Source organism: Argopecten irradians, chromosome 2, assembly GCF_041381155.1.
Source record: "Argopecten irradians isolate NY chromosome 2, Ai_NY, whole genome shotgun sequence".
In the NCBI taxonomy this organism is placed as follows: domain Eukaryota; kingdom Metazoa; phylum Mollusca; class Bivalvia; order Pectinida; family Pectinidae; genus Argopecten; species Argopecten irradians.
The window spans coordinates 22051517-22064903 of record NC_091135.1 but is presented as its reverse complement, the minus strand read 5'-3'; the positions used below and the strand labels follow the sequence as shown (position 1 = coordinate 22064903).

Sequence of the window (13387 nt, the reverse complement as noted above, 5' to 3'; positions counted from 1 at the left end):
TTCGTACAGACAGTGAAACCGCAAACAATATTAAGATATTAGATCTTGTTTAAACTAGTGAAATTCTTTATGCATATATATCATTTCTTAGGTGTATTTGAACAACAAAGGGGCTGCAGTGGCCGAGTGGTTAAGATGTCTCGATATATTAGCACAAATCTTCACCTCTACGATGAATTGTTAGTTAATTTTAAAGTGATCTGAACTTAAGCTTGATATTTATTTTATCATTACATAATAATTCTTTGTTATTATACTAATATATACAATGGAACATTCATATTTTCTAATACACACCTGGCTATTTTATGATTTATTAACTATTAATTGTATATTGTTATTTATAATCTATGAAAGAAATATGTATATTTAATATAGGTTGTGTCCGTGAAGCATGGTCGGAATGGAATACTTGTCATAATAACAATGACTGTGGAACAGGACAAAGAACACGCTACAGGTAAGTATGGTTGATGGGTTTGATGTTTAAGGGTGTACACCTCTGAGAAGTCAAAATTTTCTTGTATTAAACTTTTTTTCTCATATAGATTTTTGGAAAAAGGAGTTCGTACCATAAAAGAAAATGGAAGAAAAAACATATGTCCGTGTGCTCGTTTTTGAGCTTTTGTCACTCGAAGACACCTAGTTGACAAAATGTTGGATTTTATGGGAATTTTGCCGTTTTGACCATATGAGATAGCGATTAAAGCCATAATTTCCTAATGAGGTGTTTGATATTTAATTTTTAATTTTGAGCTACAAAATGCACCATTTTCAGCCATTTTTGCCAAATTTAACCCTTTATAGAAAAAGTTCTGGTATTAAACTTTTGTTATTATTTTGCATATCAATAGGGAAACGGTAGTTCTTTCTAAATCAGGAAGAAAAATTGGGGGTCCGTGTGCTTACTTTTTTGCCCCATTTGAATTTTTGTTATTTTTCAGTATTTTAGAGTAAAAAATGAAAGTGCCCAAATTACAATTAAATGTAAAAATAAAGTCACAAAAGTATATCGTTTCACATATTAATGCTCAATATTTTAATTACTAGGAACCTAGTAACGATTTCCAGCAAAAATTAGCTAAATACAGCTAAAAATGCTGGCGCAGTGATGATTTTAGTAAAAACAATTTCAGTAAAAAATGGAAAAACTGTGGCTCTACTTGAAGCGAAAAAAGACACAATTTCAAAATGGCCGCTAAATGGGCCATTTCTTAAAATCCCTGTATAAAAAAATCTACTAAAAATAGAAATGTAATTTTTTGACAAAATTTGCATCTGGCAACTTGCTACAGATACTGATAAATTATATTTGAAAATCTCATAACTTCTTTGATCTATGTTGAAACGAGACTTCAACGGGACTGAAACCTCAGAAGAATACATCCTTAAGGAAAAGATGTTTATTTTGTTGAGGTTATGAAGGTATAATGATAATGGAACACGTGTAAATTATGTAAGCCGGGTTACATAAAATTTGCATGGGCTCCATTATCATTATACCCTCTTACCTCAAAAAATAAACATCCATTCCTTATATTTACAGTTTTCAAGTAAATTAATTTTATTTATTCCCGCGGCAGTTGCATATTTTTTTTATCAGAATACACATATCTTTTTTCTCTCCCGTCATCGTCAACGAATTCGATTGAACAGCTGATTGGAATCGAGTCATTCGTATGTCCTCGCCAAAAGTGGGGTCATGACCCCACGTTGCTACGCCATCGTCTATTCACGTAACAATAGAATCGCCGCGCGTGTTGTGCTAATATTATACACTGATAATGATAATACTAGAAAGCATGGTTGTTGAGTCCATGTCAGTGCAAACTGTAAATATTCATGCTTAAAAGCTAATGTTGGGTTAAATTATTACCAATTTGATAATTCGAACACAAGAACTATGTAATATATATCGGAATTCACTTCAAAAAGAAATCATGTTTAACATGTATCCGATTATAAGTTTAAGCTAGTTTCGGAACATCGGAATGCCTTATGACTAATTTCAAATCTATGTAAGAAAACATACATTATCTTTTAAAAAAAATTAATAGGAAAGTAAGAAAAGCACACTAGCCGCCAAGATATTGATCATTTTCAAAAGTGGATTTTTTCTTTGAATTAAGTATTATCCCTGTCGTTGGCTTATCGATTGTGTTATATATTAATATTTGGCACGAATATATAAAGAATTCTTAATTTCGTCTCAAAATAAAAGCAGATATTATTTAAATAGAGTGCTAGGTAAAAAATGTTTTCTTACATATGTACTTCATAAACAGTGACATCTAGTATTCCTGGAAGCAGGGCAGCTAAATGCTAATTAGGGCTATTGACTTATTACCAGTGAAATAATTTTCATAATGATGGCAAACTGTTGAGGAATTAATTTTCGTGCCAAACATCAATCTATGACGCCACCATATAAAAGTTAAATGTTATACAAAATTTATAAAAAAACATTTTTGTGTATTATTAGTGTTTGTGAGATTTTATAACTATTCGTGAAACACAATTTTTATTTAGTGCTGTTCGAATTGGCGATTGTGAACCCGAAGAGCAAACTGAGGATTGCGATTTAGAGCCATGTGGACAATGTGTGTATGAAGGCAAATATTATAACAATACCGACGTCGTTGAAGAATCCAGCGATATGTGCACAAAGAAGTACGTAATTATATTTCCTTGTTTTAGATTACAAAAAAATATCAAATTTTTGTGACGTGAACGAAATAGTGATTATCTGGAGACCTGAGTTTAAGAGAACATAATCATAATTGAAATTTTCCATAACTGACTTTTAATGTTTAGAGTAATATGATATAAATATTCAATTGAAAAGCATTTTTATCAGACCTTTCTGGGATCAAATTACATAAACACTTATTTTACTTATACTGTGTGCGATATATTTTTTCATGATTGCTTTTGAAAGCTTTAATGAAGATTGATTTTATTATTGCATCCTAATTTCAGAATTTGTATCAATGGCAGCGTCACAGACACAACAGTTGAAGGACGTAAGTGATGGCGTTACAGTTGCACTTATTTTTAAACTAAACTGGTTCATATCATTATTCTGTATTTACATATTGCAGAGTTGTTTGTCCTTGTGGGTAGGCATTGATTGACTAAAATTTATATAATTGCACTTGTACTTTTAGCATTGATTATTTTGTATTTATTGTAGAGTTACATGATATACTTACTAAATTGTATAGAAAATATATTTCCTTTATTGTGTAGCTATTATATTAGACAAATCAAAGTACTTCGAGTTGGAATTTAAAGAAAAGTAAAAGAAAGTGTAGCTTCTGAAAGTATTAATTCAAAGAATTACTATTTTGTGCAGAAGATGGAGGCTTTTCTGACTGGACGACATGGGGAGCATGCTCAGCTACACAAATGCAATGCAATGGAACAAGAGAAAGGCGCAGAGAGTGCAATAATCCACTGCCACATTGTGGCGAGCCTTGTGTAGGAGATTTCACCGATACGGAAGAATGCAGCTCTGTAATATGTAAGTAGTATTAAAACTATTTAAGCACACTGTTTCATTTGTAAATGCTGGTTTTGATTGTAATAATGCGAGCATGTGCTAGTATAGTAATGACGTCAGTCATTTGCTTTTATGTATGTTTATGACCTCATGGTGCTTTATTCAATAACAGCTGATCGAGTTGTTTTGTGTTTTAGGCTGTGCTGTTACTCTGTGGTCACCATGGACTGAATGTTCCGAGGAGTGTGGCGGCGGCATAACGACACGATCACGTGAACAACTTGTACCTGGTGATGATGCTTATTGCTCGAATAGTTTAACGCAGACGGACACATGCAATACCCAGAGCTGCGAGAGTGAGTTTTCTATACAGGGACTCTGACAAAACATACATAAGTTTATGTAATTATGCAAGATACAATGAGAAACTGTTTGGTAAATGTAAATTATGAAGGTTGGACTATAAATATACTCTTATATCGACATGTTTTCAACTTTTGTTCGAGTGTTTTACCCGTATTTATTTGCATTTAACTATACCATTCACCTAGGCAATTGCACTGTTGGAGAATGGAGTGACTGGACTCCGTGTAGTGTCACATGCGGACCGGGATCCCGATCAAGACAACGAGATATCACAAGCGACGTAATAGAAGATTGCCCACACTTAGATGAAACTGAAGACTGTTATCCACAAGACTGCTGTAAGTCAAGCTGGATCATGTTTGCCAATATTATAATATTAATGAAATAGCTAAATATTCACCAATGAACAATGAATACATAAGATTGCAGATTTTCAATTATTCTTGGATGATGCATAGTCACTCAGAGGTCGATATTTAGCCATGATCGTTTCCATTCATATCCCTTTGGAAAGATGTATTGTTTATCGTATAGCATAGCAAATAATGCAGCCGACATTTGTGTTTAAACTGTCTAATATAACAAACGAACGTTAGTTAAATCTACCAGGGCAGTGTGACATAATGAAACAGTAATCAACTGATAACTATCATTGATATACACTGTAATACAAACACTGGTTTTGATATGAGTTTTTCGCTCAAAGAAAAGTATTATAAGATTTTAAATGTTGTACGTTTCAATGAAAATAATAATATTTAATTAGTAATTGTTAGAATTTTATCTATTCTTATATCGATACAGTATGTACTGAAATGAATGAGGTCTGGAGTAATTATTCTGGCTGTGAAAAGACCTGTGAAGACCAATATTCAAACCAGCCATGTTCAGGTCCTCCTGCTTGTGTATGTGAAATTGGATTCGTGAGAAATGCGGATGGAGTTTGCATAAAGGTGCATGAATGTAATCAGTGTAAACTTCCTGACAACACAACTATTCTTGTAAGTATAACTCGCCAATGCATATTTTGCGTATGTATACGGATCTACAACGTTCACACGAAATTGCACATTAGAATTCATATCAAATACAAATGAACAACAAATATAACAAAAATAATTCAAATTAGGAAAGTAGATTATACCAAATATTCGATGTGACCGAATTTTATTCTTTTTGTTTCTTGTTGGAATGTCATTCAATGGACCCTCAAAATGAAAGGCAAAAGCAACAGTTCTACTTCTAATTCGCTGATACCTGTTTGTACCTTGGATATATTTTGAGAAAGAAAATACTTAAATACATCAAACGTTTTTATGCCTATCTGTGTGTTATCTTTGAACAATAGGAAGGTGAAGATTTCATTAACCCGCTTGACAAATGCGAGAGATGTAAATGCGAAGACGGTAAGATAGTTTGCAACCCCAAATGCACCGAAGAACCAGAATGTTTAGCGGTAAGTTACATGAGTGATCAGCTTAGTTTGCCAATATAATTTGAACCATCATGCCAGACACGGATATTAGAGAGATTGCAAATCTGCTTTTGTATGATCGGCAGATGTAGCTCTGTATGTGCTTTGGGGTTTTTAGAATTACTCTTTAATAGTTAAATATATAAGAATAATCTTGATACGTCAATTTTCAGGTGAATGAGTACTATTTTTTTTCGAAAATCAGGTAAAATGACTTATTGTCATGTTTTCAAAATTCATATAATATCATATTAGTCGGGAAACTGGTCATAACAAACCACGACATAATATTAAAACTTTAAATTGATGCAAAAATATCATGTTTAAAAGAACACATTTTAGTTAGCTAAGGGGAAATGGCTACTGTTTAAACTGGAAGTCCCTTAACAAAGAAAAAGAATGAATTTCGAATTTCTATGTATATATGTTTCTGATAATTTTGATTTGTTAAGTTTTGATGTATCTGTGAAACGAAATAATATTATATATTCTTTCACGTTAGTTTTCATATGAATCATGGTTTTGGTAGTCCTCTCTGTTTCATTAAATGTTTCTGGATAAAGTCAATCCATCACGACTTTTGTTAAACGTGGCATAACCCTTTACAGAAAAAACGTTGCTTTATAGATATAATAAAAATGCATATTCAGCTCTCTGTATAAACACTATGCTAACGTATTCAAAGAATTGCATTTTGCCAAGATTTTAAATTGTTTTTATTGATTAAGAAAAAAAATTACAGATAAAGTACATTTGTTCGCTGGTTAGAGCAAAATGAAATATCTATTAATTATTCCGACTTTTGTAACAGGGTGAAAGAAAGGTGAAGACTGATGATGGTTGTTGCTACACTTGCATAAAAGGTAACTGTTGTAAACGCATACAATAAATCTAATTGTTGTCTTGTGTTAATAAAGGTATCCTAAAACTAACATTTGTTTTTACAATTTATGTCATAGTTACAATAAACTACAATCTAATAAATCGATATAATGAGAATTAATATAATGTGTATTATTTGTCGTCCCTATTGTTATATTTTGTACTGTTTGTTATAGATACATGTGAAATCCGTCAAGATACCAAGACTCTTAGCAACATAACTTACGAGGGTTTTACAGAGTGTACAACAAACAAACCAGTGACGTATAGTTATTGTTCTGGGGGCTGTGGTGACAGTTCGCATTTCCCATCAGGATTGGGACTACCTAGTCAGTGTATATGTTGCACCTCCATCGATACAGAACGAATAGAAATTGAGATCACATGCCCTGATCCAGAGTATCCAAATCAATCTCAGCTGAGGACGTTGACATATAACCAACCAACTTCATGCAAGTGTAATGTGTCGCCATGTATGCGTAAGTATTTATATTTTTCAACTATAATATCTTTTGTTTTATTTCGTTACGAATTACATCGTATAAGTCATATCATGTCATATAACTGCAACAATGCAAGGTCTGTATACATAAACTCGTTAATATTAAAAGAAATGGCCTTTTCAAAATCCATCAAAAATATGCAAAACCCAACCAGATTAATGCAATCGGTACGCCTCGAATGGAACTACCGTACATTGACTACGGATTTGACACAAGAGTATCCATTTCGATATTAAGGTACTATCTCATAACAACTGGATGTCATCGAGGACATTACTTCTCTTAGTGCTTTAGTTCATTGATACTGGGTGTTCAAAGGAGAAAAGGTTACATTCATTTTCCTTATTATTTTATGTTTTACATTCGAGGAGATCCGATTTAAATTAATGAGGGTGCTTACGATATCCAATATCGACCACTTTTTTGGTCAGATAAAGATATTTCAGTAAAAGTAATACTTTACTGCATTTTAAAACAAAGATAAATATTAGCAAGTGCCATGTAGAATATTGTCAGCGAGTAATACATTCTTGATTTGCAAGATAAGATAAGTTTAGCTTTTGTAGGAACTGGATATGATGTCAATCGAAAATTTGGTAATATTTGAAATCACTTGCCCTCTTGGTATAAAGCATATTTTATAATGGTTACACACGAACATTATTCGTAAATTACTATGATAAGCAGATCTGTTCAGCATTAAGTAAACTTCTATTTTATAAACGTATCTCGAAATATCAGCTGCACTTGATAGCTGCAGTATGGTTGTCATTTCTATCTAATTTCGTTTAATGTATTTCTTTGTTTCTTCTTCAGCTCCTAAGTAATCGAATCCTGAATGTCCAAGACCAACTTCCAGAATACTACATTAGAGATTACGTTCATTTTATGATGTATTTGTAGACAATTAACTAATAAAGCACAAATCCAGAAATAGTAATTTCTTCTGTATTTGTTTAAACCTCATTTAATGATTTCATCATATTAACAACGTTATTCGTATCATGTGGTAACTAGGAAAATGAAAACTTTTAGTAGTGTACAGCATTTATAGTTTGACTCACTGGATCATTACAGCGCCGTTACAATAAGCGTACATGTGACGGCCAGTCTAGTAGGTAGTTCGCTTGATTGGTAGCTAGTCAGGTTGCATGGTGGCTAGTCAGTTCAATAAACTGTGTAAGCACGGCTCTCATTGGCTGTCGCTTCAATGTAGGGGCGGAGCTAAAACAGTTTGGAAATGTCTGTCGTTGATTTCTACATAAAATGATCGGCATCCTTAGCTTCATAATGTAAAAGGTTACACAAATACATTTTAATTACCTCATGTTTAGACTAATCAGCGCTAGTCAGTGAAGTACGTATGGAAAGAGCTACTGTTGTAGCGGAAAAGTCAGTCAGAAATTGTACGAAAAGAAATCACCTGCTTCTGACTAATTATAACTTTACTGCAAGGTGTGTGAAACCAAATCGGGTACAATGTACAACCGACCATCGTGTCTTGTCAAAATAAAAAACATATAAACCGATAAAACACGGCTTTGACACGTACCTTGATGTTAGTAGGGGATGCTATTCCAGCTGTAGGCGTAGATTTTTTTGAACTTTGTCACCAGTATTTAATCAGAGAGATGCATTTGAATCTAGTGTTGATAATTTCTCGGCTAAAATCAACCTAAATTTTGTAAACTACCACCGCGCATGCGCCAACGTCCGAGAACATCACCTCGAATATGAATCAAATTAAATTATAAATATTTAGGCAACGCATTCAAACTAAAAGTCTACAACTAGAATAACATCCCTTACTATATGTAACATCCAGGTATGTATCAAAACCGTGTTTGATCGGAATATATTCTGATAAGACATAATCTATTGTCAGCCGTACCTGATTTGTTTTTTCCACACCAAACGGATCTTGCAGCGGAAAAGTCAGTCAGAAGGTACAACAGTAGCTAACGTTGAATTTGGCTGTGACATTACATGTATCATTAGAATGGATACAATAGATCTAAACCCCTCATTAATAAACACAATGATAAGTTTGATCCAATGGAACGTTGGTAGATACATAACATTACGCTACAGTATGACTACTCCCCGAAGTCGAGAGAAATGGCCAATAATTTATGAACAAAACATCCTCAAAACATTCGCTTAATAAGTGAAACAAAACAATTACGAATTTTAAATACAGTGGTTGAATGTATACATTGTAAAAAATTAAATAGTACACAACGTGATCAAACACATTGTACAACAGAGTCGGGTATGAACATCAAAGATCCGTTGGCTACTTCTCAATGTTGTCGGCGATCTTGTCAGTCAGGGGGCAATCAGTCGGGCTGCCAATGCTTCAGCCAATCAGTGCCTTCGTTACATGCCACCTATAATCTAATCTACTGCATCAGATACCAGCCTACTAGATCAGCTACCAGCCAACGTGTCTATCGAGTGAATGAATGTAAACAGGAACACTTGTTGTAACGGCGCTGTAAAAGTGTCTTAACAACCGCTTTTGGTTTATCATTCTAAGCGTTCTAAGGTCATTTCAGGACTGCCTTTCCTGTATGTGATACATTGCATTTGTGAGTATGTCGTGGAAAGCTGTATTGTACTCGTGAGATGCACGGAGGATATAAGTTCTAAGCCGTCCTCACAGAGATTAACACTCTCAACTGAAGGCTCATAGAAAAATGGAGATAAAGGAAACGGAAAGAACAAATCTAGACATATTTACTGCCTTTCATTTGGGCAGAGGTATACCTTATGTAATGGAAAACATCCACACTTCCGTTGAAGTTATTCTTATCTTACAAAGGACAAGACGACTGCACCCGCAGAACATCTGCCGTTATTACAGCAAGACTATCATGGCGTCATGACTGTGTTATCAAGTAATTTTTTTATGGGAATTATTTTCTTTATTTACGTATAATCCCTCCCTTTCCATCGAGACCCTTGTAAACAGCTGGTTGACATATTTATATATGCTTATATATATTATCATTATGAAATAATATATAACTTTGTTAAATCACCGGCCCATATTATTGCATATCATCGGTGTAAACAAAGCAGGAAACACATAAACCATTCAAAATTTTAGCATTTTGATGGACTTGCAAGTAGTTTGACCTAGATTAACTAATAAATGAAACGAAATAACATGTCGTTACATACCTTTAATTATGTTTATATACGATCAATAACAGTAACGAGAATAAGAAAGAAATAAATACATGGAAAGCGTCATTATACAGGCGAAAATATCAACCATAAATCAGTATAACATATAATTAATTTTCGCGTCTAATGTTGATTTCTTTTGACTAATTATAATCCCATAACATAAAGAATTGACTATTTGTAGCATTGCCACTACTTGGCCGATATAACGATGTAGTGACTTCATGGGAAAAGAAAGAGTGTATCAGGAATTTTAGAATTTCACAGGAGAAATTGAATAATAAGTATTCCGTCTTTTCATATTAAGAATTGCCTCCCTTGCGATTAGGTATCAATTGTGACGTCATTGCTTTGCGTGCGAAATTCACTTTGGTTTCTCTAAAAAGCATGACGCTGCGCACACAAACACATTACGCCAAAATCAATACCTACCCGCGAGGGCAGAGAACTCTATATCATGCAAATACAGAACTGATTTGAGTAGATGTTAATGGTTTGATCTATTACAAAAATGCACAAGTCTAGTCATTTAGAATCCCTGTGTATAACAGCTCCATATAATCAATCTGTACAGGATAATTCCGAAACTAGGCAAACATGTTTGTTCAGACTACTGTCTTAGCGTGAATTGATTTTTCACTCGTATATAAAGATTTGTTATCGATGCTTAAGACATTATGAGCAAATACATTGATGTTGGTTACAATCAATGCTCTATCAAATTAACCAGATACAAATAATTCTATACCGCATTATGCCGTTTAATTTCCTGTGAGTATTGATATAGTTTTAAATAACTCGCATACAAATCCATGTTTTTCATGAAATTAAACCCTATTTTTGTTAAAAAAAGATATTAGAGAGATATTAGATTCTAAAATTTGGTAATAGTCCTTGTATACGACTGAAACGCCGTTTGGTACTTTCACCCAATATACAGAGACATACATACATTGACTCAACACAAAGGCATGTTCCTAATCCGCGTATATTATACGCCAACATACAGCAGGAAACACATTATGATGAAATATTCAATACATTGCTGCAAGTAAAGAAAGGCTATGCTGAAAACTTGTTTATCAAGCATGATTAGTCAAAATGTGAAAATATAAAAAGGAAAAAAATCGCTTTTTGCTCATATGTTATAATATAGATAAGATATTTGATAAATCATATAATATCTTTCACGTAATTCAGGTCAAAATCATAAACTTGTTATACCTTATCGCGTCACATGTTTAATGTGACGCGATAAGGTATACTTATCGGCATACTAAATATAAATTTTTATCCAGTGCTTTTATGTTTTGCGAGTTTTACGACCTTTCACATTTTTGTAAGGAATAAAAATCGCAGCGAAATCTACAGCTACAATTACCACCAGCTGTTAAACCGTAATAAACGACACCAAATCTCAATAAAATGTGATTATACATAGAAACGCAGATATAGATTGTTTTTTTTTTGTAACTCTTGCTCTTGCTATATATCTTTTATCCTGAGGATGAAAACCTTATGGGTAACCCATGTTTGCCCTCCTACTGACGCTTGCCGAAAAGGACATTCATGAATTCCACCAAGGGATGTAATACAGTTGGCAAAACTTCAAGGTAAGAAATGATTGTTATGTCTCGCCTTTAAAACAAAATTAGATAATAGACTCACAAGAAACATTGTCATCGCGACATGAACATGGTTTCAGACATCGACGGTTGCTATTGATGGCATTATCGAAAATGAACGCAACAGTTACACCGCATTGATTTAAGACTGCACATTATTGTTTTCCCTGTACTTCCGGTTCAAAAGGTCGATGCGCGTAATCATTCATACTCTAGAAATTGACGGAGAAATTGTTTTCTCGGCAAAACCAGTGATAAACCATTAAATGATAGTGAGTAATTGAATACGGTGTATGTTGCCGATGAAACGACAGTCTTTAAATCTAAATATTTACACGCAAAATATAATTAAACCATTTTCGTTACTAATTTAACAGACTACACTACATGTTAATATGTATATTTTTGATAGGTCGATTTAAGTATGGCACTTTAACAAAATGTGAGTGATCATGAAATAGGATTATATATATACACGTATATGACACAAGTGGAAATACATAGAGATTACTCGATGTCTGAGTTTGTCAGAATTTGACATTTTCAAGGCGTTATTCATATTAGTGTTATCTCAAATGCAACTGTCTATTCTCCTGTTTTGGCTTCCCTTTTCCCTTTTTCGACGAATCCTGCAAATAGAAGTGTGGTAAGATATGCATATACATTCTCAATCTTTGGCAACTAAAAGAAGCTCTGTAGAATGCCAGTGGAGACTATACTCGAACGTTCGTTTTACAATCTATGATCCTCAATGGCCGCTCGTGTGGCTGACTCTTCAAACCAGTCATTTTGTGGGTCTTGAAACCAATGTGGATCATATCCATTACACTATTGACCCTGATTACCCTTAAATACAGATTTCATTTAAACACCTACTTTACTTAATAGGGTCACTTCCGTCATTTGGAATTAAATACTCCTTCAAAACTCACCACTATATTCCAAAACAACTGAATATGTGAAACGACATTGATATCGGAGTATTACTTTTTTACCCCTTTGGGGTCGTTGTGACAGTTTTGAAGTTTCCGTTAAAACATATTGCACATATACATGTTATTAACCTTTATATGAAAAATCTTAAAACCATTAGTCATTTCGTTTTGGGGAATTCTTAGTAAACCAATTGTGGATGGACACACCACCAAATCGGCAAACTAAAACACAGACAAACGCGATGATTACTATAGGGCTGTCGCCGCTCCGCCTGAAGGTTTGACTATATCCTTTGTCATAGTTCAGCAGGTATTGCCTGATACCGTATGGAATGTGCTTCATCTGCCAATCATGGACTCTAGATGACATCACTTATTGGTCTATTTAATGATGAATTGTAGGACTGCACTTCCACAAAATATATTGGCTTTTGAAAACTTTGAAAACTTATCCACGTCATTTTTGTAAAGACATCAGCTATTTCTTTAATGTTGATCACCATATATAAACAGAATAGTTTTTAACACAAACCAGATGGTATGTGCTTACATTTGCCATGGAAACACAAAATAGATATCATTTCGTATTTAAATTTCAAACAGAACCCCAAAAAATCTTTTAGTAAACAACGCTTTAAATGTAGGTTAGGGTAGAAGCATGGTTAAAATCAGCAAAGGAAATAAGAGGACATTGCCTCCCTTTATCTGTATCCCAGCTCCGAATTCATTCCGCTTATACATGACGCTCACTTGGGTTAATGATGTCAATGGCTGGTGAGTATGCCTTTCCATTTTTCCTCCTAAAGATAAAAACACGGGTTAAAGTATTATGAACTACTAGATAACTTACAACACTAATTACAATGAGTAGATACTAAGCAAGAATAGTATATTAGATTGCTCTATTA

At 33.6% G+C, this 13387-nt stretch overlaps 2 protein-coding genes across 8 annotated transcripts in view; one reads left to right on the top strand and one right to left on the bottom strand.

The window, feature by feature from the left end:
* The window catches only part of LOC138314821 (uncharacterized), a 31989-nt gene extending 24326 nt beyond the window's left edge, over positions 1 to 7663 (top strand). For all 7 annotated transcript variants that reach the window (XM_069255387.1, XM_069255384.1, XM_069255388.1 and 4 more), the window contains 11 exons: positions 379 to 460; positions 2530 to 2670; positions 2980 to 3023; positions 3356 to 3523; positions 3700 to 3858; positions 4054 to 4206; positions 4673 to 4869; positions 5217 to 5324; positions 6154 to 6205; positions 6401 to 6703; positions 7544 to 7663. In XM_069255387.1, the coding sequence (XP_069111488.1) occupies positions 379 to 460; positions 2530 to 2670; positions 2980 to 3023; positions 3356 to 3523; positions 3700 to 3858; positions 4054 to 4206; positions 4673 to 4869; positions 5217 to 5324; positions 6154 to 6205; positions 6401 to 6703; positions 7544 to 7554 (1418 nt within the window). In that variant the 3' untranslated portion in view covers positions 7555 to 7663. The remainder of the gene's footprint in view (positions 1 to 378; positions 461 to 2529; positions 2671 to 2979; positions 3024 to 3355; positions 3524 to 3699; positions 3859 to 4053; positions 4207 to 4672; positions 4870 to 5216; positions 5325 to 6153; positions 6206 to 6400; positions 6704 to 7543) is intronic.
* A 2266-nt stretch (positions 7664 to 9929) lies between these two features.
* The window catches only part of LOC138314820 (uncharacterized), a 33384-nt gene continuing 29926 nt past the window's right edge, over positions 9930 to 13387 (bottom strand). The window contains exon 8 of the mRNA XM_069255382.1: positions 9930 to 13279. Coding sequence (XP_069111483.1) covers positions 13125 to 13279 — 155 coding nt within the window. The 3' untranslated portion in view covers positions 9930 to 13124. The remainder of the gene's footprint in view (positions 13280 to 13387) is intronic.